Genomic DNA, 14,607 nt, shown 5'->3' with positions numbered 1-14,607 from the left:
ATTAGGTAGGCTTTTCATGTCTCAGTTTTGCTTTATTTCCTCACTGACTTATACTTTCTTTTCAGTAATTCTTCTTTCGATTAAATTGAAAAAAAAAATATATAACACCTCTTACCCTGAGAAATAGTATAAGCTAAAAATATACATCATCAGAAACAAAAGCTGATTAAGGAAGAATTTAGAGATGCTGCTGCCATGCTCAGGCATTTTAGGTTAATGTCTTTATGCCTCAGTTTTTCATCATAAATTTGAGATAATAAAGAGTGATTCACATAACTTATGCATAATCAATACATCACTTTAAAGTATAAAAGTAACTCAAAATATTAAATAATCTATTGTCTTTAAGATATTCATTTTTAATCAAAAAGCTGAAGAGGGAGAAGTGTGTAGGCATGAGCATAAATCCTCAGTCTAGGTAGATGCAGCATCTTTACTTTTTCTAGTTACATACCAACATGTTCAGCAATAGACTCCAGGGATCCTCTGGAACGTTCTGAGTCTGTTAGTGATTTCCAATTCTTTGCTGTTTCAGATCTGAGGTAGAAATTAATGAACAGAAATAAATGTAGGGCTGACACAACAATAACTAATAACAAAAAGGGGCCAATTCTTAGAAAACCACTTCTTTCTTCTTCTCCACAGAAGTTGTTCCAACCTTCGCTACTTTCATCAAGCCTATTTCTGACCCTCATCACTCTTACTACACGATCTTGCCTCTTTTAATAAGGAAAACAGAGGCCATCAGCATGAACTTTCTTGCCTTCATAGCCTTTAAATTATCTATAATTTAGATATAAAATTATACCTACAAAATTATCTATAATTCACAGCCATTCCAACTGCCTTTCCTCCTGTCCACAGGGAAGAAAAAGGTGTGTCTTTTGACACTGGTTCAAAGCTAACTGCTCGAACCTCATTCTGCCCCAAATCCAACACATTTCCACAGCCTCGATTACTCAGCCTCTCTCCTACAGTCGGAGTCTTTCACTCTGGAGATCTCCCCCCTCAGCTTATGAGGATGCCTCGAGCCTCAAATAAAATCCCCCCCTCCTCAAATCTTCATTCCTCCACCTCATGCTATTGTCTCTCACTTGGTTTCCACTCCTGCCTTTCATAATGCTCCTAAATGTTGCTATTTTATGGTATTTAGTACTTGGCTTCCTTTTATTCCCTCTGAATGTAGGCCTTCTTTGGGCGATGCTGCTATAGTTATGGCTTCAGCCACCATTCACATGTTGCGCATCCCCATACATCTGACCCTGACATCTGTCCTGGGTAATTCCATTTACATGAACTACAGGCATCTTGAAATTAACATTTTAAAACCAAACCCATGAGCTTCCCACAAAAGGACACCTGAGGATCACTGTATAGCTTTTAGGCTAAAGAAACCTTGGTCCGACCAACTGCTGAAGACAAACCTGGGGATCACCTTAGATTTCCCCTACGACCCTGTCCAGCCCTTTAATTAGCCAAGTCTATTTCTTAAATCTCCCTAACATCTCTTTCCTGTTCTCCACTCCTACTAGTGCAAATTATTTGAGGCATGGCTCAGACTGCTGTCTCCCTACTTCTAGGCTTATTGCTTTTCTTTCCTTTATGTTACAGTCGGAAAGATCGCTCTACACACAAATGATCACATCATTCTCTGATTAAGATCCCTCAGCAGCTTGGTTAGTAAAACTCTAAAAACCATTCAATAGTATATTATGTAAAAATTAAAGTTTACAGTTTATAATGAAAAACTGTATATGTAACAAAAATACACACAAAATCTCAGCAAAAAAAATCCTAGAAAGAAATAAATCTAGTTACTGACATTTAGTTTTGGTGATAGTTTGTATGATATAATTTAAACGTTGTTTTTTTTTTTTACTGCTTTCCTGAATATTCTAATAACAATAATAATAGTAACTAATACATAGTGCTAATTATGTTAGGCTCTGTTCTAACTTACATCTTATAACCCTCGTAAGAAGTACATTAGTCGGGTGTTGTTACAACAATATAAATCTCTATTAAAAACCGAAGCACTGAGAGGTTACATAACTTGATCAAAGCGGAACAGTGAGCTAGTACCGCAGCCAAGATTCAAACTCAGGTAACACTAAATTAACTGTAATGAGCCTGTATTATTTTTGTAACGAACAAAAAAATTTCCAAAATATTTCTCTAAAAGCTTTAAAGGCTTGACATCTTCTAAAAAATAAAATAGAAAGTTACTAAAAATGAGTATTAAGTTTTCAAAATTCGGTCTTTATTTTTCTAGTTTCTTCTCCTAACTCCAGCAAAACACTATTATGTTCAGCTTCTATGATATGCTTTTGGTTATTCATGAATACCCTTTTCTCTTAAATGTCCATCTATTTCTCAATCCTACTGACCTGCCTAACCCCTACTCATTGTTCTAAAGCTAGCCCAAATATTACAACTTAACTTTTTAATATACCAAATTATATATTCTTATGTTGTTACTTAGTGCCTCTGTATTTGCATTTACTGGCTGCACAGTATTCTACCCTGGAAAGGACCATAATTTACTGGGTTATTCACTCATTTTTGGACACAAAGACTGCTTCCAATGTTTTATTAATATAAAGGATATTATGATAAACATGTTTTTGCAAACAGAGATTTTTGATACCCTTATTTTCTCAAGTTGGATTTCCAGAAGTGGAATTATTGAGTGAAAAGTTACAAATTGTTTTTCCAAAAGGTCTATACAGACTTACCATGCTATGACTGGCAATACTGGAGACTACTATTTTCATTGCACCCACCACGTTTCAGCATTAAGAATATATTTTAAAATCTGCACCTTATTTTAAACTTGATTTATAATTATATAAGAATTTTACTTCTGTAAAACTAAAACTATAAACAAATAACTTTTGCCATTACAATTTCAGTTACTTTAGATAGCTTCTACTAAAAATCTTTCTTTACACTTTTCTCAAACAAGACAGAATATAAGTAAGTTACCAAAAGTTTCTACCTGTGTAGTGGAAGGGGCTTGATCTTGGGTTTTTCAGAAGCAGAGGAGAGCATTTTAATCTGGGGCTTGGCTGTCGGCGATGCTTCCAGATCTCGGCTAAGCTCGGCTTCAGTTTTCTTAATGAATTCGTCATATGACTAAGTTTAGAAAAATCAGAAGAATCACTATATGGAATTTTTTAAACTATTTTAAATTACAAAATAGTGTATTCTATAAAATATCCAAACAGTAAAGAAGACATAATGTAAAAATCTCTCTCGCAGCATGAGTATCATTCCCAAGAACTATCAACAGTTATTTGCACAACCTTCTTGAAGTACTCTCTATATAAGCAAGACGCAGAATTGTCATCCTAATATCAATTAGAAAATGATGAAGTCTCAATCTGGAGAACCTTAATACTTATGAAGCAATTACTCAGGCACTGCCACATTAAAAATCTTCCTCAGCTGCTGATATAATTATTCTTTAAAGGGTGGCCTAATACTTTCATGTCATTATTATGTTGAATTTTGATGAATGTTGGCTTCTTAAGGGAGTAAGCACTTAGAAATACAAATTTGGAAGGGAGGGAAGGGCGTGGTTGGAAGTATGGTACTTCAGAATTGCAGAAGATGTCTCCCAGTCACTAGCCATGCTATAAACAAAATTCACTAATGTATAATTCTAATTTGTATGAAATCTAAGGCAAGCTCTCCATCTATTAAATCTCTCCATAGTTTTCTGGGCTAAATTCCCCACTTTTACATTTCTCACTATTTGAGACTATAAGTATTTGCTCAACACTGTATGTTTACTGTGTCTGGCTCAAAGCAGGCTGTCAGCAGATATTACAGAATGAATCAGTGAGCAGATGGATGCCTGTCTATTGCTAAAGATCCCTAAAACCGGAGCTAAAGTCCCTGCTTTTATGACTCCCACTGTCTATATTACTCTGAATTCTCAATGTTTTAATCAAGTAACTTCTGGTATTAAACATCTACTACAGCTAGATGATCTAACTCACTAGGTATGCATGAGGACTGTGATGTCTCAGACCTGAAAGTGATTTATTAAATCTGTGTTCAAATAAAATCAGTAAGTTTTTTTTCATGTGAACTGTTACGATTATGTATTTCTCCATCATATACTATACTTGTAAAGCCTAAACACAGAACACTCTTTTGTCTTTCCTGAAACCATTTATTACGAGGCTGGCTAAAACAGATTTTCATGGCACCCCTCTAGAGCTCTTTCTGGCTAACATACTACTTACGGACATTTCTGAGCAACGCTATTCGATCTCCTAGTATTCCATGCAGCTGTCGGTGATTCGCAACCTATAGCAGTGATTTAAATCCTGGGCCCCACCCTGGACTAATCAAATAAAAACCTCTGGGAGCGAGCCTGGAAATCCTTGTTTTTCAAAAAGCTCCTCAGTGAACTCCAGTGTGTAGTTAGGCTGACAACTGCTGACCTACAGGAGGAAGTCCAAACTTACCAGTCTGTTTTCTGAGGTCCTAAACACGATTCTTTATTTTTAAATCCTGTTCCCCATCACTCTCCAACATGAACTGCCCAGTATGTTTCCCAATCCCATTGCGTAAGCTGTGTGCATGTCTGTTTTCTGTGATCTGTTAGCAGGGCCTGTTTTCCAGATGGAAGACAGTGCAGTGTAACAGTCTTAACAGTAAGGGCACATAGGATTTGGACATAGGGCTCGACTGAAACCCTAGCTTTACCGCATTTGAGTTATGTGTCCCTGGATATCCTCAATTTCACTGAAACTCATGTTCCTTATCTGAAAAATAGGGATAGCAATATCCACGCCCTGTTACTGTGAGTATAGGATGAAAAATGTGTACACGGTAATTAGCTGACTGACTTCTGGGCACATAAACAGGCATTTGAATATTTGATGACTGAATTAACACATGCAGAAGGAACAAAGGCTTACTGTTATCACAATGAGGACAATTAAAAGAACAGAAATTCTGGCTACACTTGGAGCCAGAATACTTGGCTTTTTAATACTTGGAGCACCTCGAGTCCAACAAGGACACCCCCTGTGTGAAAATGTGAAATTCCTCTTAATGGAAGTGTCTGGGGGAAGCTGAATGACCTTCTCCGGTGATGCCATGAGAAGGGAGTCTTGCGATGAGCAGGAAGTTCTGACCGATTCTATAAAGAACACCAGCCTGGTAGAAGGTATGCAGGCAACAGGGGAGCAGCCAGAAGCAGGGACGTTTAAGAGGCTAAGCAGACAGTAGAGGCACGAGGTCATAAGGGCCCCAAATGGTTTTATGGCAGTAGGTAGGAATGAAAAGGGACAAGCAAGAAGCATTATAAAAAGGAATCAATGATATCTGGTGATTGAGTAAACTGGAGAAAAGAGAATGAGGAAGCTATCAAAAGAAGGGTTCTAGCCTGTAGAATCAGAGAAGGCTACCGGATCTTGGAAGAAAAGTCAAGTTTACAGCTATTCAGGAGCCACCCGAATAGTGCAAAGAGCTGCACTAGTAAGTTGTGTGGTATGAAACATCATTCTTCTAACAATAAAAATTTTTTTTCAAAAAGGCAGTAATAATTTCAATAGCTAGAATTATTTATCTAATGGTTCTTTTCTTAAGAGAGCATGGATATCAATCTTTCATGTGTGTAATCTTATTCAGAAAATATCCTTATTTTATTACTTTAATTCATTTTAATAATTACTTTAATCCTTAATATTATAACATTTACCATTTTAACTTAATATTTAATTTAGTGTTGTAAGCAAGAGTTTGTTTAGATAGCCTAAGTTTTGTGGGGTTTTTTTGCCCCAAGAGTTAGGATAAAATGTGGCACCAAGCTCATACTGAAAAATCCTAATTCATTACTTCATTAACAATATTAAAAACATTTGAGGGTTCACATCGGCACTGACCCTCACTTTCCAGCCCCCCCCAGGCCTCACCTCCAGCTGTTTGATCAGGCTGGCTTCCTGGGCTTTCAGCCTCTCCTTCTGCCTTTTCTTCTGCTCCTTCTTCAGCTGGTCCACGACGGACTTTCTCTTCCGCAGCTCGTCCTTCAGCGCTCTGATCCTACCCTCGATGTCACTCTGGTCAGACGTGGTTTCTGAAAGAGATACAAAATCTTTGATTATTTAACTTACAAAAAAGCTCAGTAGCCACTAATAAAAAGCAGCAATGTAATATTCCATTTAAATAAAGCCAGTCTAGAAACTAATACAAAATAATATTGAAAAATAACTCTCTAAAAAAGTAAAATCAACCTAACATTGAAAAATAAACTTGAGCTTCTGAAAAAAGTGTGTTAGTGATCTGCATTCCTCCTTTCCCCTAATCTCTATTTTCTTGGTGGGCGTGGTCCTCCTACTTACTGTCACTTCCTAATAGTATTTAGAATTGTAAGTAAACCTCAAGGTACCAAGTCTTGGAAAGATAAGCAACTGGAAGTTGAAAAAATTCAAAATTAAAAATTAGGGTAGTGAAATTTGGACATTCTGTAAGGAATTACTTCCTAACAACAAGTAAATCATATTTAACTGTCATTCCCCTTAGTTGTTAATAGATAATTTAATAGTTATTAAAATCAAACTGGAATTTTGTTACTGATGAGTCATCAGCTGATGTCTTAGTACCATAAAAAAGGGAAGAGAAATTATAGAGAAATATACTCTACTGTAACCTTTCTTTGGAAGCTCTTAAAATATTTAAAATAACTGAAATGAAGCTAATTAAATCTTATTTTCTTCCCCAAAGTTCACATACATCCATGCAAACACACGAAGTAGTTGTCCCGCCACAGCAAAATTATGAGAAAGACATTTCATTATGAGTACTGTCACACACAGGTATGAAAACAGGTATCATTTAAAGACACTGCTTATTTCACTACATATGGAAATGATATACAATAAAAATGACTATTCCTTACATGTCCTCCTTGAATCACAATGGTATTGTTTCCAAACACAAATGCTGAGTGAGACATTTAACAGCTTTACACTAGAAATAATATTGCATATAAATCTGAAGATGCAGATATACAGCAACTGACATCACAGGTTTATAACTAGGGTTTTTTTTTCCCCCAAGATACTTCAGATTAAGATGTATAACTAGTTATGTATTTAAATTTTAAAAGATTAGTCTTTATTTTGTAATGTGACCCAAATATCTAGATTAGAAATAATGAAATCTAAGTTTTGTTATTTCTATGTCACTGACGTAAGGTATACTAGGGAAGTTATACCCATTTGATACCAGTAGTGGCATCACCCTGAGCCCTCAGCTTGGACAAAGCTCACTACTTGCTGATGAACACTCATAAAATGAAGTAATAATAAAAGCCATTTTCAACTTTGTATCTGCTGCTGGTTGGCTGGTAAGGTGTTTGACCCTTACCAGTTTCTCGAACTGGCGTGGAGACAGAACAAGGTATATAAAAGCAAGTAGTGCAGTACGTACCTGGACTACTCTAAAAGCTCAATAAATGGTGGCAGTATTAATATTCATGTAAAGCAAACATTTTTACATTTTTATGTGGCAATATTTTAGGTAATATATTTTTAATTTAAAACTGGAAAAAGTGGTGGTGAAGAGAGAGCTACGGAATATCTCCCTCATGCTTTCTTTCAATTTCTGGAAAAAATAATCAACTGGTTTCAGAGTTCAAAGGTTCTGAACTCTTAGTGGTAGGTTTTATAGTGACTCAACTGATGATTCTAGCACAATAATTGGGGGTAAGATTGCAGGCTGAGCTCAAAATTACAATCTTTCTAAAATAAAGTATAAACTCATACCTTTGATCTTCTAAACTGTTTATTCTTTTAGCATGCAAGCTTTATGTGCTTCCAAAGCTTGAGATGTTACTTTGATAAAATGTCATAGGAAGCCACCACATGCCCACAGGCTTAGTTACAACTTTGCCAAAAAAAAAAAGAATGATTTTAATTAATGTATTTTAAAAACTGCATATACCAGCAGTGATTTTTCTAATAAAAATAGCTTTATCATCTATGACTGTGAAGATTTAATAGTAGTCAATGAGAAACTTGGAGTTTTTAGATGAAAGACCTTAGGAAATGCTTCTATTTTTAAATACTAAAGAAACCGAAGTGTACAAATTAAGGGTAATTAGAAACAACATAAAAGTCTATGAGAGCACACGGGAATGCATTACATATCTACCAAAATCTAGTATTACTGCAGAGTATTCATCATCAGTAACATATAAGGGAATCTCTGCAAATTGTTTGTTTTTCCCAAGCAACTCTCTAGATGAACATATTGTCTTTACGGCCTTCTCTCCTACAGGGTTTTTGGGAGGTGGGGGAAAGCAGAAGTGGCAGGTAAGTGATACCTCAGTTTATTGAAACATGTCAAGACAGAATAACCTCATGGACAGAATAACTTAATTAAAAGTTAAGTTTCTGATTATTTGACACATGCTGACTATATTAATTTGTTAGAAAACAAACTATCACTTAAGTGAAAAAGGTATTATATAATTTTGCTGTATTAAAATTTATTACTTCCATAAATACTATATATAATGCTGTCATCATGAATACCTACATAGCATCTATAATTCAGAAATCTTGGAGCTAGTTTTCTAAAACTATTCTTGCCAAAGAAACAGAATCTTATAAATATCATCATTAATCCTGGTGTATAAACTTATCCATTGCTCCAGATGGAAGACATTATCCAAATACGCGAAAGAAACGTGAAGTCACCAGCAAGTAATAAAACCAAGATAAGAACCCATGTTTCCAAGTATCAAGTGTATGTCTACTGACGTGTTACTCTATAGGCAAGGACTTGACCAGAGCACATGAAAGCAAACATGTAACAATATTAATAGCTTTCTTTTTTAAAACAATTTTTATCTATAAAATATATTTTTCTTTTTTTTAACTAGAGGTTTTTATAAAATCAATGTTAGAGAGAGAAATGAAGGGAGGGAGGGATAGACAGCGAGAGAAATTTTGGGTTTTGTTGTTCTACTTATTTATGCGTTCACTGGTTGATTCTTCAACTGGGATGACCCATTAATTCCATTTCTGAGAATTTATTCCTACTGAGATATTGAACAAGAACATATAAACATATTATATAATGTTTATTACAACATAATATGCAATTAAATTTTTTGAAACTATCTAAATGACCATCACTAGGGAAATGATCACATAAACTATGGTATATCTACTCTTTGAAATATTATTCAGTTATTCAAAGAAAAAGGGAGGTCTATAAATACAGGTGTGGGAAAAATTCCATGATTTACTACTGTTTGAAACATTGAAAACAAAGAAGGTATAGAATAGAATCAAAGACCAAAAAATATGCATATTTTTTGCTTTTCCTTTACTAAATGCTTACTCAAGTAAACTGAAAATGAGCTCAGAAGGCATGCACTCCATACGGTATTAATCTTCCTCAGAATCTGACACAAACTGAACATTGTCTCTCTAGATATACTTTCCAAGATGAACTAGCTCCTTGAAGTCTCTTAAAGTAGAGGCTGGCTGCTCCTTCTTTCAAAATCTATTTACTGTAGAGATTTGTAATAGGATAGAGGTTATGGGAAAACAGACAATGCTCCCCAATGCTAGCTGCAGTCTCTTCCCTACTTCTCCTCCTCTGAGCTTCACGCCATCCTGCTCTTCTGCCTCCCGTCTCTCCTTATGGTCATTAATTCACTCAAGAAACATTTAATACAGTCCTACCACATGCAATGCAAAGTACCCGCCAGGCTCCGGTGCTACAACTGTTAACACAACACAGACCCTCCTTTCCAGAAGTCCACATTCTGGGGGGGAGACCTGCTGGGTAACGCCTGGTTGCAATGCTGTGCTGTCTGACGTAACAGGTGGAAGCACAGAGTGCTATGGGGACACAGAAGCATGCCTGACACGTGGGAAAAATTCTACAAATGCCTGATGAATACATGATGCCTATGAACACCAGAGGACATAACAGTTTGTCATGTTTGGTGTAATCAGAGGTGTATTTATCAGTAAAAGGTAAAGAATTATGCAATTTATTCTTGGCAAGAAAAAACACTTAGCAAATGCAACCAAGGATAACATAATACCAGCATATAGTTAGAGAAAACTTATCAAGAGAATCTCAAATATAGTACCAAGTAAAAAACTCTCCACCATTAGTCTCACCTGACTGGGTCATAGATAATGACTCGTCTGACCAACTGGAATAGGGCTGATGGGACTTGACAGGGAGACGACACTGTCCTCCAGTCCTGTGACTTCCTTTGCTAGTATCTTGCTTTGACACAGATGCGCAGCTTTTGGGAGGTGACTGTTCAAACAGAAAACCAAATGGGAACTGTTCTGTGAATAGTTGTAAACTTTATTTAAACATGAGATACTAATATTTACAAAAAATTTTAAATAACTATGACATAAAAAGTGAAAACAGTTTATAAATTTTACAAAAAATAAGACTTCAATTTTTTTAAAGGTATAGAAAAATGTTATAAAAAGCATGCTTTAAAAGACTAAATAAACTAGGAGTAGATTTTGTAAGTGATATTTATCCTCTTTAATTTAAAAAATACTAAGTTGGCGGTACAGGTATCTCTTCAATGTAGCAATTTTATTTCCCGTGGACATATACCCAGAAGTGGAAATGCTGGATCATATGGCAGCTCTCCATGAACAGATAAATGAATAAAGGGAAATGTGATATATCATTTCTGACAACATGGACAGATCCCGAGGGCATTATGCCAAGTGAAATTAAGTCAGAGAGAGAGAAAGACAATATTGTGTGATTTCGTTTATATGTGGAATTGAAAAAACCCAAACTCACAAAAACATAGATCGGATTTACGGTCACCAGAAACAGAGGACAGGCAGGGGAGAACTGGGCGAAGATGGTCTGAAGCAGACTTCCAGTCACAAGGTAAATACTGTGGCTGCAGCGTACCCCAGGATGACTGCCGCGAACACCGCTGTGCAGCGTACCCCAGGATGACTGCAGCGAACACCGTTGTGCAGCGTACCCCAGGATAACTGCAGCGAACACCGCTGTGCAGCGTACCCCAGGATGACTGCAGCGAACACCGCTGTGCAGCGTACCTGAAAGCTGCTAAGACAGTAATTCCTTAAAGTTCTTACAGCCAGGAAGAAAAAATTTCTGTAACTATATGAGGTGATGGATGTTAACTAAACGGCACGGTAACCACTTCACAGGAGATGTGCGTCATGTCATTCTGTGCTATAGGCTTTAAACTCATCCAGTGTTATGTGTCCGTTATATCTCAAAAAAGCTGAAAAAATTTTAAATGCCAAATGTGTACTACTTTTATGAAAGGAAGGGAGAGAAGGAGGAAGGAAAGAAAATAGAGCAAAAGAAGACTGCCCACAAGGGATTATTACAAAGGACATAATTTGTGCCCTGACATCAAATGGAAGTGAGAACGCCTGACCTGATTGGTGGCTCTCATCACTTCGTGCCCCTGTGACTCTGGGCAAGGCTCCCAGCCTGCTCGGCTTCAGGGTGGGGCTTAATGCAGCACCTACAGCACTGCGAGGGCAACCTGCATACGGCACCTGGCATACCACCTGGCACTTGGTAAGTAAGCACTCGACAGATACTGGTTTTTATTACAGAAACCACTTTAAGGCACACTAGTTTTGATTTCCTTGATATATATATATTTTTGTGAGGAAAAAAATCTATTTTTTGGTATTTGATCAGATGATGATGGCTATCCAAACCTCAGTAAGGATGTAGGTAAAATCTTATCAATTTACAGAAAGTAGTAAAATAATAAGACTGTGTCAAAAGGCATAGTTTACATGTAAATTCCTGAAAGGTAGGAATCATGTGACAAGTAAATTATCTATACAACAAGCCCATTATCAGATAATAACCAAGAAATTACTAACATGATAATTTAAATATAAGCTTTATATAATCTAAAAGCACTGTTTTCAAATATGTGCATAAAGCATTATATTTTGCAGCAGAACATGGAATGGGCTCTTCATTGGATTAAAAAAATATATTTATCCTCCAAATTTTTCAGGTGCTGTAATACATGTGACTCTGATTGATTTTCTAATAGGGAAATGCTATTCTCTCTTCACATCCATGAAAATACACTTTAACAAAGGATTTTCCATTATTAATTTAGGTGAATTTTTTAAAACATAGGCCTTAACAATATTTTTGTTTATTTAATATTTGATATTGTTAGGTTAAGTCCTTTTTGTACTTTACAAAACCAAGTTAAAAAGAATAAAGTTAAGATTGTAGCTTAAATTTTTACCAGCTAAGTTTTATTTATGAAGTATAGAATTAAGGACAATGTGGAAAACATTCTTATTCTCAAAGTGACCATTATTCTAATTTACAATCAATAACCATTTCAGATCTGCCTTAAAAAGATGAGCACTGGCTGATGTGGTCAGTGGATTGAGCCCCGGCCTGTGAATCAATGGGTCACTGGTTCGATTCCCAGTCAGGGCACATGCCTGGGTTGAGCACAGGCCAGGTCCCCAGTAAGGGGGCGCACGAGAGGCAACCACACATTGATGTTTCTCTCCCTTTCTTTCTCCCTCCCTTCTCCCTCTAAAAATAAATACTAAATAATAAATCTAAAACAAAAAAAAGATGAAACCTTACTTTTATTCTGATTATGAGTTATAGAACAGTTATTAACTACATTGTAGAAAAGGCACACTGGTATGATTTAAGCTCTTATTATTTCTATTATATGAAAAAACACAGATTTTAAAGCAACTTGTTATGTTCCCACACATTGTCTTTATCAAAGACTTTAGAAGTTCCTATAACCTCAATATTTACAGACTTAATAGCATGTAATTTTATAAATGTCGCTAAAGCTAAAAATCATACATAAATCTTTAGGAGTCAATGAAAAGCTTTATTTCTATTCAAATGTTATATATGTGTGTTAAAGGTATGAGTGATAGCTGACACTGTCATTAATAGAAGAACAGAACTGTTACTAATATACCTTTTAGACAGGTTTTTTCCTAAAGCTTTAAGATACAAACACACAAAAACTTACGTGTTTACTAAGAGAAGTAGAAGATTCCAGTTCCTGTGAAAACACCATGTCCTCGGTCAGTAAGCTGTGGTCCGGACTACCTGGCCGCTCCTGAGCTGTGGACTCGCACGGCATGTAGTCAGCGGCCGGGCTGGCCAACTCTTCTGGGATGGAACTTTCGCTGTGCAGGCGAGAGTACGAAGGGACTGGTGAGTCCGCCTCGCTCGTCATTTCTGGGATGAGAGGGGGAAAGCAAGAAGAAGTACACAACCTGGTAAGGGAAATGCTCCACTGTCACACTTCACGTTTGTTTTTAACATGATTTCACTAACTGCACCTAGATACAGTTTTTTAATCTCATCACTCAATGAGCCACACTTGCTATGACGTCTGTTAGTCTAATTGAGAATTTGGCTGACACAGACTGAAAGGTTATCCGTGACACATGACCAGCTATGATAGTGACTGGCACCCCAAGTGTTTGTGAAGACGCAGAGTAATAACAGTCACACACTCCTTTTGGAGTGAACACTGGTCCCACCAACCACTTTGGAAGACAATTTGGTAGAATTTGGAAAACATGAAAACACTCTATGATCTAGCAACTCCACCCTCCTAAGTATACATCCTTGAGAAATCCTGCATATGGACTGCAGGAGAAATGCCCATGGTCACTGGCAGAATTGTTATAGTGGCCAAAATCTGGAATGAACGCAAATGTCTACTGACAGTAAAATGAATAATCCATGGTATATTTATATAACGAAATGCTACAAAGCAATAAAAATGAGTAAACTACCGCTTGCTCATCAGTGGAGACACACTATGAACTTTACTTAGCACTTTCAGAATTTGTAACATTGTCTTGCCTCTGGAATTTCCTGTCCATTGTGGCCTCTGCTCACTCTAAGAAAACAAATATATTTGACGCTACACAGGAAATTCTTAAGATTGTACAAGTGTAATACAAGTACACTGTTTTCCCTCTTTGTCTCTACAGGTATAATGTCCACAAAAATTTGGTTCTATCCCACTTTGGGTCAGTACTGCTAACATTTGGTATACTTAATTCTAAACCTCACTTAAAATTTTGGGCCCAACAACTTGACATTTAAAAGCACTTCAGTTCAAAATTTAAGAAGGCATATTTTTATACCATATATGTTTAGCATAATCAGAATGGTTAAATGAAGAAAGGAATTCTAAATATCCTCAAGGATATTTATCTATTCTAAGATAGACTGTGTATAAAATTCAAAATGGTTCAGAAAATGACTTAATTTTTAGGTATTAGGCAACAGAAGAATCCTCCACATTTCAGCTTTATGTCCCTCAATATACTTTATTTTTTGTTCAATAATGGTAAACATATATTCACTTTAAAAGTGCAAACAATATAAAGATTGTATCAAGATAAAAGTGAAGGTCACCTGCCCTGAAAGAAAACTACGGAAGCTTCTCCAATCTGCTGTCTGTGGAAGACTTGACTTTGGAAGTCGTCTTCTTCTTCTTCTTTTTTTTTTTGGCCTTTTCCCTTATTTTTTAATTGCAAAAGTAGTACAAGAATGCAGTACCAA

At 36.2% G+C, this 14,607-nt stretch overlaps 1 protein-coding gene across 4 annotated transcripts in view; it reads right to left on the bottom strand.

The window, feature by feature from the left end:
• Positions 1-14,607, bottom strand: part of CEP350 (centrosomal protein 350) — a 112,254-nt gene that overhangs the window by 13,224 nt on the left and 84,423 nt on the right. For all 4 annotated transcript variants that reach the window (XM_045838708.1, XM_045838707.1, XM_045838709.1 and 1 more), the window contains 5 exons: positions 13,052-13,263; positions 10,164-10,308; positions 5,934-6,094; positions 2,999-3,135; positions 455-537 (listed from right to left, as the gene is read on the bottom strand). In XM_045838708.1, coding sequence (XP_045694664.1) covers positions 455-537; positions 2,999-3,135; positions 5,934-6,094; positions 10,164-10,308; positions 13,052-13,263 — 738 coding nt within the window. The remainder of the gene's footprint in view (positions 1-454; positions 538-2,998; positions 3,136-5,933; positions 6,095-10,163; positions 10,309-13,051; positions 13,264-14,607) is intronic.

The sequence above is a fragment of the Phyllostomus hastatus genome, unplaced genomic scaffold (assembly GCF_019186645.2).
Source record: "Phyllostomus hastatus isolate PE091 unplaced genomic scaffold, TTU_PhHast_1.1 phas_contig_283, whole genome shotgun sequence".
Taxonomy (NCBI): Eukaryota; Metazoa; Chordata; class Mammalia; order Chiroptera; family Phyllostomidae; genus Phyllostomus; species Phyllostomus hastatus.
This window is presented reverse-complemented; position numbering and strand designations above follow the sequence as displayed.